General features: G+C 34.0%; 1 protein-coding gene across 4 annotated transcripts in view; it reads right to left on the reverse strand.

The window, feature by feature from the left end:
• Positions 1-16288, reverse strand: part of PARPBP (PARP1 binding protein) — a 39261-nt gene that overhangs the window by 3345 nt on the left and 19628 nt on the right. For 2 of the 4 annotated variants that reach the window (XM_027679627.1, XM_027679626.1), the window contains exons 6-8: positions 15158-15341; positions 11596-11774; positions 8033-8114 (exon numbers count right to left, since the gene is read on the reverse strand). In XM_027679627.1, the coding sequence (XP_027535428.1) occupies positions 8033-8114; positions 11596-11774; positions 15158-15341 (445 nt within the window). Of the gene's footprint in view, positions 1-8032; positions 8115-11595; positions 11775-14147; positions 14271-15157; positions 15342-16288 lie in introns of those variants that run through there. The other 2 variants (XR_003533633.1, XR_003533634.1) reach the window with 2 other exon arrangements.

The following is a 16288-nucleotide window of genomic DNA, read 5'->3' on the forward strand; positions in this document are numbered from 1 at the left end:
AACCCCCCCAAAAAGCTCCATGTCAATCCCTCAGGTCTTGTTGCTGGTTGCCAGATAGATGAAATCGGTGCCTGCCCCTCCGCTTCCCCTTGTGAGGAAGCTGTAGACTGTATATATCATTAACTCTATACTCTTTTTGGAAAGTGTTTTGAAGGATAGAGCAGCTGTCTAGTCTAAAGTTAATCAACATCCTATTGTACAATTACAATATTAAAACTACAAAGGACTTACGTTTCCTTTAAGCTTAAGGTTACTGTAATATAAGCGAAAAATATTTTCCTGTATTTGATATGTTTCTGAAAAATGTCATCTTAATCCTTTAAAAATTCCTCAATTTTCAATTACTGTTCAGCAAATGACAAACATAAAAAATTATGCAACAATAACTTACACATATTTCTACTGCATATTCACACTGCAAGAGACAAGTAAGTTACAATTTGTGCTAAGTTGATGAATCTATAATAAATACACCAAACATGAGCAAGCAAGCCTACAATTAACAATAAATCCAGTTATTTTTTTAATGAACATCAGGGTTTCTTTTTACCACTCCCATCTGACACTTCACTGATTAAGTTTGCAAGGATAGAATATGTGGAGTCAAAAGACAGAAGTCAAGGTGAAATCCTGAAAAACCCATCTGCGCCTCAACTTCACTGAACCTTGAAAAATGTATTGCATCACATACCATTTAGTCACGTGCAAACAGTACACAAAGCTCTACAAAATCAGACTGTTGATGCTAATGTTAATCTAGAGGGTATATATAAAGAGTATAAAACACAATTTATTGAAGGAATCAAACTTTCTAACCGGTGTAGGAATGTATATGCAGTAATAAAAAGAACGTATTACATTGGGTGAGGTAGCAATAAGCAAATTTTAACAGCCTGAAGGTAGCACAAAGAGGCACAAGTCTAACACTGAATTAGGAAATAGAGCTTCACCAAAATGTTTTTAAGAAGAAAGATCAACCTAAAACTTGATTGAAGTACACATAATGAAGGCAGTCAACAGCTTGAAAGAGCTCTTAGAATAAAATAAAAAGCTTCAGAAAAAGCTCTTAGAGTTCTTTTATATTAAATTCCCTGAAATCCACTGCTTTAAGAGCACCACCCCAATGACCCACAGGTCTGGGAGAGAAAAAATGTTGGGAGATCAGTTTGCTAATTGAGTAGTTGCACGCAAATGGCATGCAATGAACTCAAGACTTAGTATCCCCTCTCCTCTTCACAAGCAAGTGGCATGTTGCTGTTATCCCTATACCAAGAAGGAAATACTGCTGCATTCAAGAAAAAAAGGGTTCACTGTTATCACTGTTCAGCTGGAAGAAAGTATAATAGAATTTAAGACTGTTTCAGCACAAGTAGGTCAATTAGGAGTCCTAATGAGTAGATAAAGCAGGACATTCTCCTACCTTGATATCTGTATCTAAAGAAATTTTTCAGTTGTTTGAGATGCCCATATAAAACACTCATTTTTATATGGAATATTAATGGTGTATGCTCTATTTATTTCAGAAAGTTAGATTATAATCTATTCCAGATCTCCTTCCAGCATCTGCATACAGACAGTACTGCCAATATTTAGTCACTAAGAATGTTGAGATTTGGGTTTTATACACTGGAATGGCATAATAGAATTTGAAAACCTGCATCAGTAACAACAAACACATGTTTTTATTTTCTAGCCAAACAACTAGAGTACGATTTGGATGAGAAAAAGAGATAAAAAGAAAATTTATTTTCTCCACCCTTACCCTCGTCCTTTTAAAAAAAAAATATTCAAGGTAAGTTGAAAGAGAAAGCTGAAGAAGGGAAGAGGGTGTAAGGGAAGAGTAACAAAACAGTAAATGCTATCATTGCCAAACCAAGGCATCATGTTATTCAAACATAAAAAATATCCTGAATAGCCCAGGTTTTAATTGTACTAAAAGTATAATTTTATTTTTTTTAGCATGACATTGTACCAGCCTTTTGCTATCCCAAAATAACCTGCTACTCTTTTGAGAACATAAATCTCAAATCACTTAATTATTGGCTTTTGAAAATATTCAAAACTCACAGCTATGGATCCTAAATAAAGTAATTTAGGAGCCTTGTAGAAACAAAAATGGTGTTTTCTATATAAATGTGGTTTATCAACTGACACCAAGTCTTTCTTCAGATACTGTGCTGAACATAACCTTCCTCCCCTTCTATCCTCCACTAAACTACTAGTGACTTTAGTGTTCTCTGTTCTTCATAATTATAGTCCGCTTAGGAAATGAATATTTCTTGCTACAATAGATGAGACCACTACCTGAGGAAGATTGTCTTCTCTATTGCTATGAATTTTCTGTTCACAATTATAGTGGGCATAAAGAAAACTCTTGATAACTTCCTGTTGACAGCTTTCCAAGTCATAGTTTATTTGTCCTGGAATCACAAATAGGCAAAACAATTCTCTCAAGTAACAGCACTTAGAAAACTAAGCAATGAAAAATAAGAGCAGTGCATGAAGCTAGATATTAAGTCATTTTATAGAGACATGAAAAAGTCACATGAGAAAGGCAGACAGAGATTTTTTGCTTTGTGGAGCTTTTTTCTTGGAAGGATTTCTATACACAGTAAAATTACAATGAACTTCAAGCATGCCAAGATTTGTTAGAGTTCTTAAGCCACAAATTCTTTTTAAAACTAAAACTGCAGTTATGTTCCCAATTGGAGGGAAATAGTGCCTCATATAGGAAAGGTTGTCTCCGGTTACATGAAGAAAAAAACATGCCAAACTACTGAAAGTCCTTGCAGCTGTTTCAGGGTAAGTGTGTTAACAATGCAGCAGGATTTCTAAAGCAATATATCAAAAGGCCAAAACAATCTTAAATTTACAAAAAAAGATCTGTTACTCTCTTATATACTGCATGCTCACAGCCTAATAACTTTTGTCCTTCCCTTCTTAACTCCTGAAGATCTGTTTCACCCAAGCCCCTTAGTTCAGGAACAGTATTTTACCTACAATTTGAAAGTTTAATTCATATTTTGCAGTGCAGAAGAAAGATGAAAATCTTAATATGCAATATTTTTGTTGTCCTAAATTGCTCTTCAACCAAAACAAAGCAGCTTATTGTAACAGTCTGTCCATTCCCCTCTCACACCACTAAGCAGGACTTGAATAACCCCATTGAAATCAACAAAATAAGTAGTCAGACAACGGGGTACCTACCCATTTCATATAAATAGCAGTATGATTCAAAGAAGCAAACATAAGGCTGGATGAACTCTTTTCAGATAAAATAATTCTCCCCTGTACAATTAAGTTTTCTACATATTTCTGTAAAGCAGAAAAGCGTAGTAAGGACAGCTGACAAGACATAACTCAATAGATGTTCTACAGACTTTCTGTACTAAAGATTCCTTCTACGAAGTACCATTCACCAGAAGACACTTCACTTAAACAATAGATAACAAACCTGAAACTAAATTGTCTCTCACAGGTAGACTTTGAAAGGAGTTTCTTATTTTTCTTACCTACTTCTGGGTAGAGGAAATGAAACAATGCAACACGCTTGTTCCCCAGACTTCTTTCTCCTCAAGGAGTAAGAGCACCAGCTTTTCTTCCTAATAAATGCTATTATAGTTAGGTGATCTTTCTGCATTTCTTCCAGTATTTAATGAGGATTGAAAGACAAAAATATTTCTTTGTCACTAACTGTTGCCAGGCATTTGTTTTGGCACAATGGAAATATCCACAGACCATTTTTTTTTTAACAGCAATTCCAGTTCATAACTACCTGTTTATTTTATCCACTGCCCATATTTTCAGATACTAAAACACATACACATGATGGTGTGCCTTAGGTCTAAATATTATCAATCTGCATTCCTCTACATAATTCTACGGAAGTGGAGAGATCAGTTCCTCTTAAAGAAAGAGAAGGCATAACGATTTTCTCTCTCACTTTTTCTCTGAATTTATTTTTAATTTAGATGTATCTCTTTTTACTTTCTAGATTGTCCAAAATTTCTTTATTCAACACATACATATTGATGGGACTCAGCATACAAGCAAACTAATCACCACTAGTGTGTTCTTCTTCTCTCAAATATCATGGAAAAGGAAACTTTTGTGGGACAAGTTCTAATGAGAGATCTCAATTTATATTATAGACTAACCATCTAACATCTATCAGTGTCAGCATGGTAAAAAGGTCCTTAGGGCAATCCTTTGTTACTAAAGCTACCACCACACATACAGCAAAAGAAACTTCTCTGAAGAATCACAGATATTGAAAAGAAACATCATACTGCTATTCTCTTATTCAAAAAACAAATGTCTGGTATCTCTCCTGAATGGATTGCTAACATGAGTGCATTCTGCATAACGAACTGTGACTTTTACAAGCAACCTGTACCCATTTCAAGATGGTTGCATGGAATAATAATGAAGACTGATACTCAGTGTATGAAGGTGGTACATATTACTACAGGACTTGAGATCTATGGTCATAGACAAGGAATTCTTTGTGCTATGTGCTGTACAGTAAGGACATAACAAAATTTATTTCTACCAAGAGACAATACAATCCAAGACAAGAAATATATGGATTCACAGAGAAAGGAACTGAAATTAGTCATTGTAATGGGCATCCATCTCAACACAAAACACTGCTAAGGTTTGGGGAGAGGTTGATTTAAAGGTACTGAAAAAGGTTTTAAAGGAGTATAATGAGTTCTGCAGATCACTATAGGAAATCCCTTCAGCCATAAGAAACAGTATAAAAGACAGCTAAAAGGGCTCATCTGAAAATTAACAAATGAACAATGAATAGTGGTATTGCAGGCTGAACGTAAGCAAGAACAGATACCTCAAAGCAGCAAATCAGAAATAATCAATGGATTTGGAGAGGTTAAAACAAGTAGGTTTATAGGTACCACAACATAAACAAACAGACTGAGATACAAACAGTAGAATGGCATCTAGTGTCTAATCACTTTGATTACAACTTTTTATATGGCAATCTCAGTTAAGAAAAGTAGGCCAAAGCCACAACTATCAAGTCCAAGAAAAATACATAGCAGCATCTTAGAAAGTAAAATGGGTACTTAATAAATTACAGTTGAGTAGACATATAGATAGAGAAAAACATATCCCAGAGGTGTTACGGAGTAGAAATGCAACAGGCACGATACCATCTTCAGTGTTAAATATACCAGGAAAGACAGACATATCACCTCAAGATCAAGAGCTGGGTATCCACAAGATGGTATAGAATTAACAAAAGATGTCAGTTTTGACACGAGGGACACTTTGGTCAGTTGTAGGTGTGTGAACTGTTGATAGCTGAAGTTCCATTTGTATTCAGATGTATTCAGCCACAAAGAAGGTACAGAAAAAGAAATGAAGAGAAAGACAGGGACCTAAAAATGTCTTCATATAAAAAGAAAGAAAAGGAAGGAGTAGAAACATGCAAAAGAAACTGTAGAAATTGTTAAAAAAGGTAGAGAGAAAAAACAGAAAAGGACAAAATGGAAGATCAACATTTCAAGAAAGAAAGTAGGATTTTATGTGAGAGGATGGAGATCAAATGTGAATGGTAGAGAACTATGCAAGTTTTAGTTACAAAAGTCACCAGTTTTTTGGCAACAGCCATTTTAGTTGACTGGAAGGAGAAGCAAGACAAAGGTGAGCAGAAGATTACCAGAAGAATAATTCCATACTTCACAGGAATATAGTGTAGTTTAGATGCCAATGTTTGGCCAATACGCAGAAAAGAGAATTACAAAGATAATGTGAAACACTCAGACATCTTACCTTGAGTAACAGGACCCTACAGTGAGGGTATAACTGAGGAATATTTACACTCTAACCTGCATGATTTTATTTTCATTTTTTTAAATGGAAAAACATCTTGAGATATTTGGCCTCAGTTCCATGCTGCACATGGTCTCACTGGTACAATAGGATACAATGGAAGAAAGCCATAAAGAAGACTGATTGTGATTACTAGAGGCAGTTAAGCAGCCTCAGTGTTGCTCTAAGATATGACTTGTATAGCCCCAAGCAGCTATTCAGTTCAACATGTTGATCATGTTACCAGCCACACTGCTAAAGCAGGGAAGAGTTCACCATCATTAATTTAATCTAGAAAAGATAATACTAAGTAACCTTTACAGACTTCTAAGATGCCAAATTAAGTTTAGGAGTGTGAACCACAGACTTTAAACCTGTCACTTGTTCTCTCTGAACTTTGGTTTCCATAAGACAAAAGGTAATTTATATTTTGATATAGTCTTCCTCAATTATATTAGGCACCTGGTGAGCATCAAACTCAGTTCTAGAAGTTGACTGAAAGATCTCAAAAATTATTGGCTAAAACCAGATGTTTCGTTCTATTTTGCTACAGGTACTTCTATTTCATCAATCACAGTGAAGTAAGACTAGGACAAGTATTAAATTAACAATGATCATAGGAGTCACAGAACCCTTATTAGATTCAGGCACCACAAAAGCAGCACAGTAGACTGTCATAATGAACTTTTGCAAGCAATTCCTGCTCCTGAAGTAGAACTCATTCAACTATTCAGAGACCTCTGAAAGAACTATTATTTGCACAGAAATTAAAGTAGTTAACCCATTTTTAAATTAATAAAATTGTTTCCAAAAAAGTTAAAATATTTTCATAATATGAATCAGTTTCTAAACTCATATTTTTGATTGTTGCTGTTAAAAACCTTATATGTTTCCAGCAAATGTCTCAAATGTGACAGGTAATTACTTTAGATAATTATTTTTGCACTTTGATACTGAACACAGCTGTTCATGGATCCGGTTACAAAACCTCCAGTTAGATAAGAAAATTATCTATTCCAACATTTTATGCAAACGCCATAACACATTTTTGCTATTTGTTGAGTAAAGCTGCAATTTAAATGTGTCATTTATATAAAATTAATATAAAGAAGATTCTTTATCAGCTTCAATCTTTCAGAATTTGTCTATAGCTTTCAAATTAAATTTCACCGTAATTAGTACATGTGTCCAAAATGCCCATCATTCCCTCAATCCCCCCCCAAAAAAAGACTCAGAATTAAGTTGGAGCATATTTAAAATGCATGATAGAAATATCGACAGTGCTTTTCATTTTAACGTCTTTCTGCCTCTTAGATATGTACTATTGTGTTCAAGTTTACCTCATGTCCAATGACAGAATGATATTTTCCATTGTTCTGGAACTAATTCTGATGGCTTAAAACACCCCTTATATACTAATTAGCTTTATGTTTTTACACATTGTCAGTTTGTAAAAAATATTATGTCGCTACTTTTATTTAGCTCTCTGTTGAAATACTGTGGAAGACAAGCTCTGCCTCCCTTCATAATCACAACATGCAGGTTTGGCAATTTTGAAGAAAAACGACTATGTAAAATGCAGTACACTGGAAGACTGCAATTTTCGCAAACATTGAAGTTGTTCTTTTTAATAGTGTCTCTCACAACACCAACATATTCTTGTAATGTTCCATTTCATCTACAAAATAGCAAACGTTAACATCTTTATTTTGTTGTTCACAAAGCAATGTTATGGAAACGTGCTCAGATTGGTACAAACAAAAAGCATCAAAAGAGAAAAAAGCAATGAAAAAGTCATTATTACACTTCTACAATGCCTGTATTATCAGAACTGAAATCAGGTGCCTATGTTCAGTTTTACCTCTGTTTTCAAATAGCTTGTTTTATTGCTATGGTCCTGAAATACACAGATGGGTAAATGAAGAGATAAAGATTAATCCAGTATACTTCCATTAAGAAATCTTCATTAGGAAGTGCTTTTAAGTTTAAAGCCTTTCTCTTCTGGAGTTTTAGATATTTCCATTCATATTACAAAACTGTTCAAGTTGGGCCAATTACCACAAGCTAATCACAATTACATTTCTTTAGCTATGGGACACAATTCAGCCAGGTATTTGAGTATTATAACCATGTTATTTTCATTTTATCACTATTATTTTAGTGCCTTTACATTTGCATAGCAATTTCTACACAGTACCTTAATTCCTTTTTCCTTCATAGATTTCTGAATACGTTGTCTAAGAGGTTTTGGAGAAGATACATTGGATTGCGCCGGAGATCTAAATTAAAAAGAGATAAGGAGTATTTAGAACTTGTAAGCAATTAGTTAAGAAAAATTGTTACCATACCAAGTTCCTCGGGAACAGGAAGGCAAGTACCTTCCTAAGTAACCACATGTACTGTGACAACTGAAGAGAGCATAATGAAACCAAACCTACAGCTCCAATTTCTGGTACCATTTTGCAGTATGTTTAAAATATTGTGGCTCTGCAGCCACAGTATTATTATATGTCATGCTGGTGATGAGTTTCCAAGCCATCATTCTATTTACACCCCCTTCAATAGCATCTGGTTGATATTCAATATAATTTTCCTCATATTTATAGATTTTTCAACAGAAATATACAAAATGTTTCCACCCTCTTCATTGCAGTATGTAAATAGTTATATCAATGAAAATATTTGATGCATATATAATGCAAAAAATTACTGATGCATATAAAGGGGGGTTTTCAGTCTTGAAATAAGAACTAATCTGTGCATTTGTAAATAACTAGTTCCCTGTGTAAGCTCATGGCAGACCAGTGTGCATACAAGGACAGGTTTTTCAACAATAATTCATTCTTTATTTTATTTATTTAGCTAATTTTATCCAATTTTTTCATAAATAAAACTTCTTTATTTGTTTATTAGTTGTCTGTTGTGAAGAACTTTTGCATGGCCTTACAATGGTTCTGCTATTAATTACCAACAGATGCAGCTTCATCATGATAATGCCCATGCTATTGTTCTGGTTCATGAATCCTCTTTGTAACCCATGAAAAAAAATTCTCAGCATCTTGTTTTTTCTGATAACTGATGTTTCCTCTAGACAAGCGATTGATTAAATCATCTCTGCTTCCTCAGTGCATGAATAGGTTAGTTTCTTGTCAGTGCCCACAGAAATGGGTTTTCAAGAGATTCTTTGTTTAGAACACCACATCAATATGGGTATTCTTTAAACAGAAGGAAATTTTTAAAAATGCAAGAAAATAAATGAGCATGAAGTAATTACTGGCTTTAACGTTAGTCGGACAGAAAGATGTTGGGAAGGATACAAAAATCAGTAGCAAACACAAAGGTGCCTCAAATGCTGAATACCTGTTGAACTTGCAAAAACCAGAAAGAGAGAACCTTTATTGCAAAAAGTTATGAAAATATTTAATCCACGGTCATGTAAAACTTAACTCTAAAACATAAATAATATTAATTACATCAGAATCTCCTTACTTTGATATGAATATTATCACTACATTTTTATATTTGCTTAAAAAAAATTTAAAATGCTATGGTAAAAATAGCACACTTCTGCCTTGCATATAGCTTCAAAATACAAAAAAAAAGCAAGAGAATTTCATTTGAACTTCTATAATGATATCTAAGGAGAATACTTTCCAGCAGATTGGAATGAAGTGCTTGCAGAAGGAAAATATGTGAAGGATATACTAAAGGGCAGATTAAGTAAGAAAAACTTCATCTTGGTTTAGAAAGTTCTAAAACAAAGGGACGTATTGCAGGGCTTATATTTTCAGTTTCCAAATAAGCATGCATTTCACAAATTATGATGAAAATATTTTTAATTAAAGTCTGTAAAATATTAAACAACAGAGTAGTTGCTTCTCAGTAGCAGCTTTTTTCAAGATTTCAGTGCAGAGAGATAAATCTACCTAATCTGTCTAGAAGTTTATTAAGAGTAAAACAAAAAAAAAAAACTTCCTGCAATGCTGATGTTTTGAGAAAAAAAAGATGCTCTCATATAATCTCAGTCTTCGCCTGAAAAGTAACAGTGCTCTCTCCAACCAGAATCCAGACAAAACTACTCACAATATATTAAACATATTCTGGGATTCTTGAGTAATGAAATCTCCAGAAACAAAAAAAAAAGCATTTTGAAAAATCTCAAAATAATAACTACTATGTGATCAAAAAACATAAATCAAAAACTATCCTATGAGGTGACCAACCACCTGATGCACAAACTCAGACTATCAAGAATCTGAAAACTGTGGTGATGTCTATTACCAAAGATACTTCCACAGATGGGGTAAAGTGTTCCAGATTTACTACTAGTAACAGATTGACAAAAAAAGCTGCAAACACTCTTGATCAAATACTTGAGACATAGGCATTAACAAAAAAGTGTACTGTAGGGATGCCTGCACATTGGCACAAATCAGAGTGACACCTTAGCTGCTATCCAGTGCAATATTGAAGTGTTCAGCATTCATAAAGCAATTGGAACCTTACAGCTGCTAGACAGATGAAGAACACAAAGATTTGATAAAAATTGACAATAGGTGTTTGCAAGTTTCATTTTTTATTCCTAAAATAATTATTTAGGATCATAATTTCAATTCTTAGAGCAAATTAATCCTAAATCCAATTTGTATATGGAAACACATAGATAAATACTTTAAAAGTTATATATTGGAACATAAAATCTAAACCAAATTGACCAATAGGAATTACTAAGGAAAACACAAGAATTGTCTAGATTATTATATAAATTCCCAGATAGCAGTACCTGCTTGCACCTACACCAAGAAGATTTAAAGTCAAACAAATGTCTTATCCTTTTGGGGAATATTCAAGAAAATTAATTCAGCCTAAAAATTAAGTGAGGTAAGTGAAACCAAAGCACTCAGTGGGCAATCTTCTTCAGAAATAAATGGTTTTAAGTCTATTTTAATTTGGAGAGTTGCTTTAAAAAAAAAAAAAAGAGTCAAGTTTCTAGCTCTGAATAGCAGTGTTTGTTTCAGAAGAATTCAGGTGGGCCTTGATTCTATTCACATAGAGCATTAACCTGAATCTGAAGCAATGGAAAAACAAAAGACTGAAATCAGGGTTTTTTCAAGCTTGTTACATAATGAAATAGGAACATATAGCTACAGCTATCCACAGGTATTTGAGAAGTGAAAGAAATATTCCATAGTATGTTGTTACAAACTTTTATATTAAAATGATTATAGGTTTATTTAGACTTCTTAATAGCAAAAATTTCTTTTAAAAGTTTTATTAGAATGTGCTTGCTCCTTTCATTTCATAAAAGAGGTTGAACAATAAATCTAGTGGAACTCTTCAATTCTTCAACTTTTAAGATCCTCCATCTTCCAATTTAGGTATCTTGAAATTAAATATTAATCTGTCACTGGACAGCCCATATTTGAACTTAGAAGCACAAACTAAAGAGATGATTATTTGCAATGTGCTGCAAAGGATTATCTTCATGGGGTTTGTGCAGCCCAGAAATGTACTCGAAGTCCACGTTACAAAAGCATCTTGAAGTTACAGAAAATGCAAATTAAGAGGCAGAATACTTTTGAAAACCCAAGACTGTTCTAAAAATGCTTTCCCTTTGCACCTAATTTCACAGTAGACTGCACTTTGGTAATTTGCCTTGTGTAAGTAACATCAACACTTTGTTAGACACTCAGTATTAGATCTTTAAAAAATCCAAACAAACTAGCACAACACAAACCCAAAAAACATTTTAATACTCACCTGAAGAGTGTCAAAACAGAGGTGATTCCAAACAAATTTAAGCTTTCATCGTCATATAACAGATCAGCTTTGTTCTGGGTAGGAGGATGGACAGATTCTTCATCCAGAAGAACCAGTAAGACCTTTACAGTATCTCTGCCACAATATGCAGTGCCATGATTTATGGAATGCAATTTTGGCTGAAAGTAAATAAGAAGGAACATAAAACAGGAAAGGTCAAAAAGTCAGACCAATATCTGACCTCCAAAAGCAACCCACATGAGCACAAGGTGTGAGAACCGCCTCCTTCCCTTTCGCAGTAAACATGGCAAACCTCTCCATGGGAAAGTTTTTCTTATCCCAAGCAATTAGTGGAGTTTAGATCACTACCAGGTACAAGTACACACTGATGAGCAAGTCACACAGAAAAACATACAAATCTGTGATGAAACTGCAGCGCAAATTAACACACCATTTTCTGGTACACAAAAACGTTCTGGTGAAGCCCAACCCCTCTGACCAACTGAATCTGCTAAAGCAGTTGGTTAAAAGTGAGATTTCCATCACGATTTGACAACAGAGGTACTCTGGCACAATTTCCTGTTGTTTGAAACAGGGTGAATTCCTCATGATTTTCCACAAGAATAAAGAATTCCTTAAAGAAAATAATAATCCACATCTGGAAGTGCTCAATGCAACAGTCAGCAGTACAGATGGAGAAATCCATAGCCACTATGGGACTATAAGAATTGCAAGTTTGCTATATTTTTCTTTAAAGGTACTAGGAATTCCACAGAGAAATTGAGGGCTTAGTACACAGTAGTAGTTTTTAAAAAACTATAGGTTTTCTTATTTACTAATACACAGCAACACTGAATACTCTGACTATATTCTGAAGGACAAGACAAGCAGTGAACTGCATTTATCTAATCAGTTAACTGCTTTTAAACACAGTCTTGAAAAGATAAAATTCTATTTCTCTCTGTATTTGATTACATCAATTAGTGTATGTAGCTTTCAAGAAACCATAGCAACACATGTCAGTCAGCTACTATAAGTTATAATCAATAGCTAGAAATAGCAATTACAGAAATGTTTGTTACTTGCCTTTACAGAATTGGTCTATTTCAGTACTGTTTAATTTCCTCAAAATTTATTCTGAACCTCTTCAGTCATTACATCACCACAACATAGATTTTTATTGAATGTCATGCGTGTCATGGTAAACTCGTCTTAATGACAAAAGTACAAATTTGGAATCGTTTTGACTGATAATACACAAAGGTAAAAATAATCTTTAGAAAATAATATGACCTCCTAACTACCAAATAATAACCTTCAGAAATCTCAAGTACTACAACGGTGCCTCGTTGAACTAACCATGGGCAAAAATCCTATTGTTCAAGGCACAATAAGAACTCTGGGTAAGACAACAATCCCTGTAATAAAAATAAAAACTTGTTAACAAGTAAGCTTAAAATCATGAATCAAATTATTTTTTAAATAAAATAGTTGCTCAGTCTTTCAAGGGTAATGACCATTGGCTACTTCAGATTATTCTAGTTAGTTCCAGAAACACCAGCCAGATTCCATCTACAGTAGTAATTTTCTTAGGAAGAAATTAATCATAATTCCTATTAGCCACTCGTGCAGGCTTCAACATGAAGTACTGTTTCCTGCTGCATTAAGTAATAACTTTTCCTGGAGCTCTAGATTCTTATAAAACAGGTATTTGCAGGAAAACTGAGCAATGATGGAAGAAAACTGCCACTGCCAGGAGAAAAGCAAATACTTTTCTAACAAAGTAACTCTTTTCAGGTACATTTTATGAGGAAGCAGCCTTCCCAGGAGCTAGTGGAGGCATAATTTTCACCTCTGTAGTTAAGATCATATTTTAAATTTGCACTCAAAGAAATAATTCAATCTCTTACATATGAAAAAACATAACATCCTATCAAAACCAGAACTTACTCTGAATATAATAATTTTTCCTGAAAAGATAGAGCATCAGGGTTTGGGGGTTTCTTCATTAAGTGAAAATCAAAACAAAAAACCCAAGCTCTATGTAAAAGGTAGCACAAAGCGTTAATCTTTGCTGTCCTGAGATCCTAATGGAACAGTACAGATGCTCTATTTTTTTTTATAGAGCTCTAATTAATTTGGAAATCTTATGGGACTTTTTCAATTTTGCTTTCTTTTTTTCATTACAAAATGTAACCTACTGCTCTATATGTTTAGTAAAATGTTCTTCCACACCAAGCTCCACTAAAATATGCCACTTGATATCACCGTCTTAACATTTGTCTAATCTCCCTTTTCTACTCCTTGTCTCTATGAATCACGTTTAAGAATAATCATTAAAATACACCTTCATCACAAATCTTCACAAGACTTCATTTACATCAACAAAAAGAATTTCCTACACCAAAACCAAAACAACATAAACACGACACTGACAAAGGCAAACAATTTACAAACACTCTACCCCTCATCCCTTCACAATTACATTAAAAAAAAATTCCTCACACTTACACTGCTCTCTATCAATGTTCAGTCCACATTTTGCCCATTACCTCTCTCAACTACTGTCCTTATCTCTAATTCCTCAGGCCCACACTGGGCACCACAAAGGACTGTGGTGTGTTCACCCTGACTAACTGTCAGTTGCTCGCCAAGCTGCTCTATCCTTCCTCCTCCTAAACAAAACAGAAAGAGAAAACATCTTGAAATAAAGCTCATGGGGTGGAGGATGAGGATAGGTTGTTCACTTACCACTTACCATCATGGGCAAAACAGACTTGACTTTTTGAAATTAATGTAATTTATCACCAATTAATCAGAATAGGACCCCTCCACCCATTCTTCCCAGACTCCCTTATTGTGCTCTCTACACTTGTCTTAGAGAATTTTAAATATCCTGATTCCTTCCATTACTAAAATTATTACAATCATTTAAATGATTAAAATAATTAATAGTTTCATTAGTGTCTTGAAACACCAAAAGAGAAAAACTCATACGTTAAATGCTTGAGGTTTTTATTTTTATTCCCCTTCTGCTCCACATTTCACCATGTTTTAGACTTTTTTCATATTTAATCTTATTTTAAACGTCTTACACTTAGAAATACTTGATGCTGAACTAATTAAACCTGTGTATTTTAATTAAAAATTACTGAAATATGTTCTCAAATCTTAATTCTACTTTCATGAGATTCTTTTGTTTGGAAATTTGTTAGAGATTTACTGCCTTTAAATTAGTAGCAAAAACAACACATCTAAGTATTTACACCTATAATAACAGCACAAATAAATCAAGTTTTGGAGAGTATTTTATTTACAATTTTGAGGTAAGAAATTTAGTTTAAGCAAATCCACTATTCGAAATCCACAGTGTAATCCTCAAGTGTAAGTCTTTCAACAAGTTTAAAACCACAGTGTAGAGGAAATGACACTACTCTGTACTGTAGGAAGAGATTATTCTCTATAGATATTCCTTTAAAAATGGAAAAGAACAAAACAGGCAAAAGACATTTGCTTTCTTATAAAAGCTAAATAGTAAAAAGAACAAAAGAAGTCCCATTACCCGTGTTGGACTGACTCCAGCAGTGCTAGCAGTCAAGATTTCCTGTTGTGAATCGATAATATTTTTAATCTTCAAATCCAAATCTTGTACAACTTCCTCTACTGCCTGACAGAAAGGATCCCCATTGCTTTGGTCTTTTATCAAATGCATCTTCACTGTTGACAGAATTCGCCCCCCTGCGATTCTGAAAATAGGCACAGGGTCATCTCCACATTAATCTTGGCAACACTTTAGTATACCTATTAATGTTGAACATAGCCAGTCTTCACAGTTAATCAAAGAGAACAGCTTTGATCTTTTAAATCAAACAGCAGTGTAGAAGTATTGTCCAACATAATAGTTTGCTAAAAAATAAAAAAACCTAAAGATTATAAGGAAAGGTAATGAATTCAGCATTTAATTATACTCTGAGCTGCAACACAAAACTAACTTCTCCTTAAAAGTTCAAAGAAAAAGTACATTCTTTAAACCTACAGTTACTGTTTTGCTCATAAACTGTTAAGAGTAAACAACATTTTTCACTTAAACATGCATTCCCATTTAATACCCTATTAAATTTCTGAGTCTTTTGTGTTTTGTGAAGGTGCTTCAAAATTCCAATCTGCTTTCAATTTTATTTAAATAGATAGCAATTAGACCACATGAACATCACTGTTTGCTATAAAGGCACACTCTGATAATCTCTTTCTTCAGCAAACATGTCTTAACTAATTAAGACTTTGTGAAAGACAGAATAAATCCCCTGAGTTAAAAGCTTAATAATTTTGTCCATTATCTACACAAAACATTAAGTATGTTTTATCACTGCTTGAGCTTGAGCAAAGAAAATAAGGTGTTACAAGAACCACTCATCTCTCCTACATCAGAACGTATCACTTCCCAAAAGCTTTTTTTTTTTTTTAATTAGTTAGGTTTATAATCCAGATCAAAGCAGAAATGCAGCATGTGGACTGTAATAATAATGGCCCATCTTCGCGAACGAAGATTTGGGGAAAGGTCTTTTACCTTTCCAGCCTGCGCAATGGATTTTTTTTTAGGTGAGACACAGCCTGCGCTGAACTGAGCCCACCCTTTAATCCTAAGGTTCATCTGCCGGGGCCAAGCAAGCTTGGACAATGGCAGTGAGGTCCT

The sequence above is a fragment of the Neopelma chrysocephalum genome, unplaced genomic scaffold, assembly GCF_003984885.1.
Source record: "Neopelma chrysocephalum unplaced genomic scaffold, ASM398488v2 Primary Assembly neopelma1_59, whole genome shotgun sequence".
Classification (NCBI taxonomy): domain Eukaryota; kingdom Metazoa; phylum Chordata; class Aves; order Passeriformes; family Pipridae; genus Neopelma; species Neopelma chrysocephalum.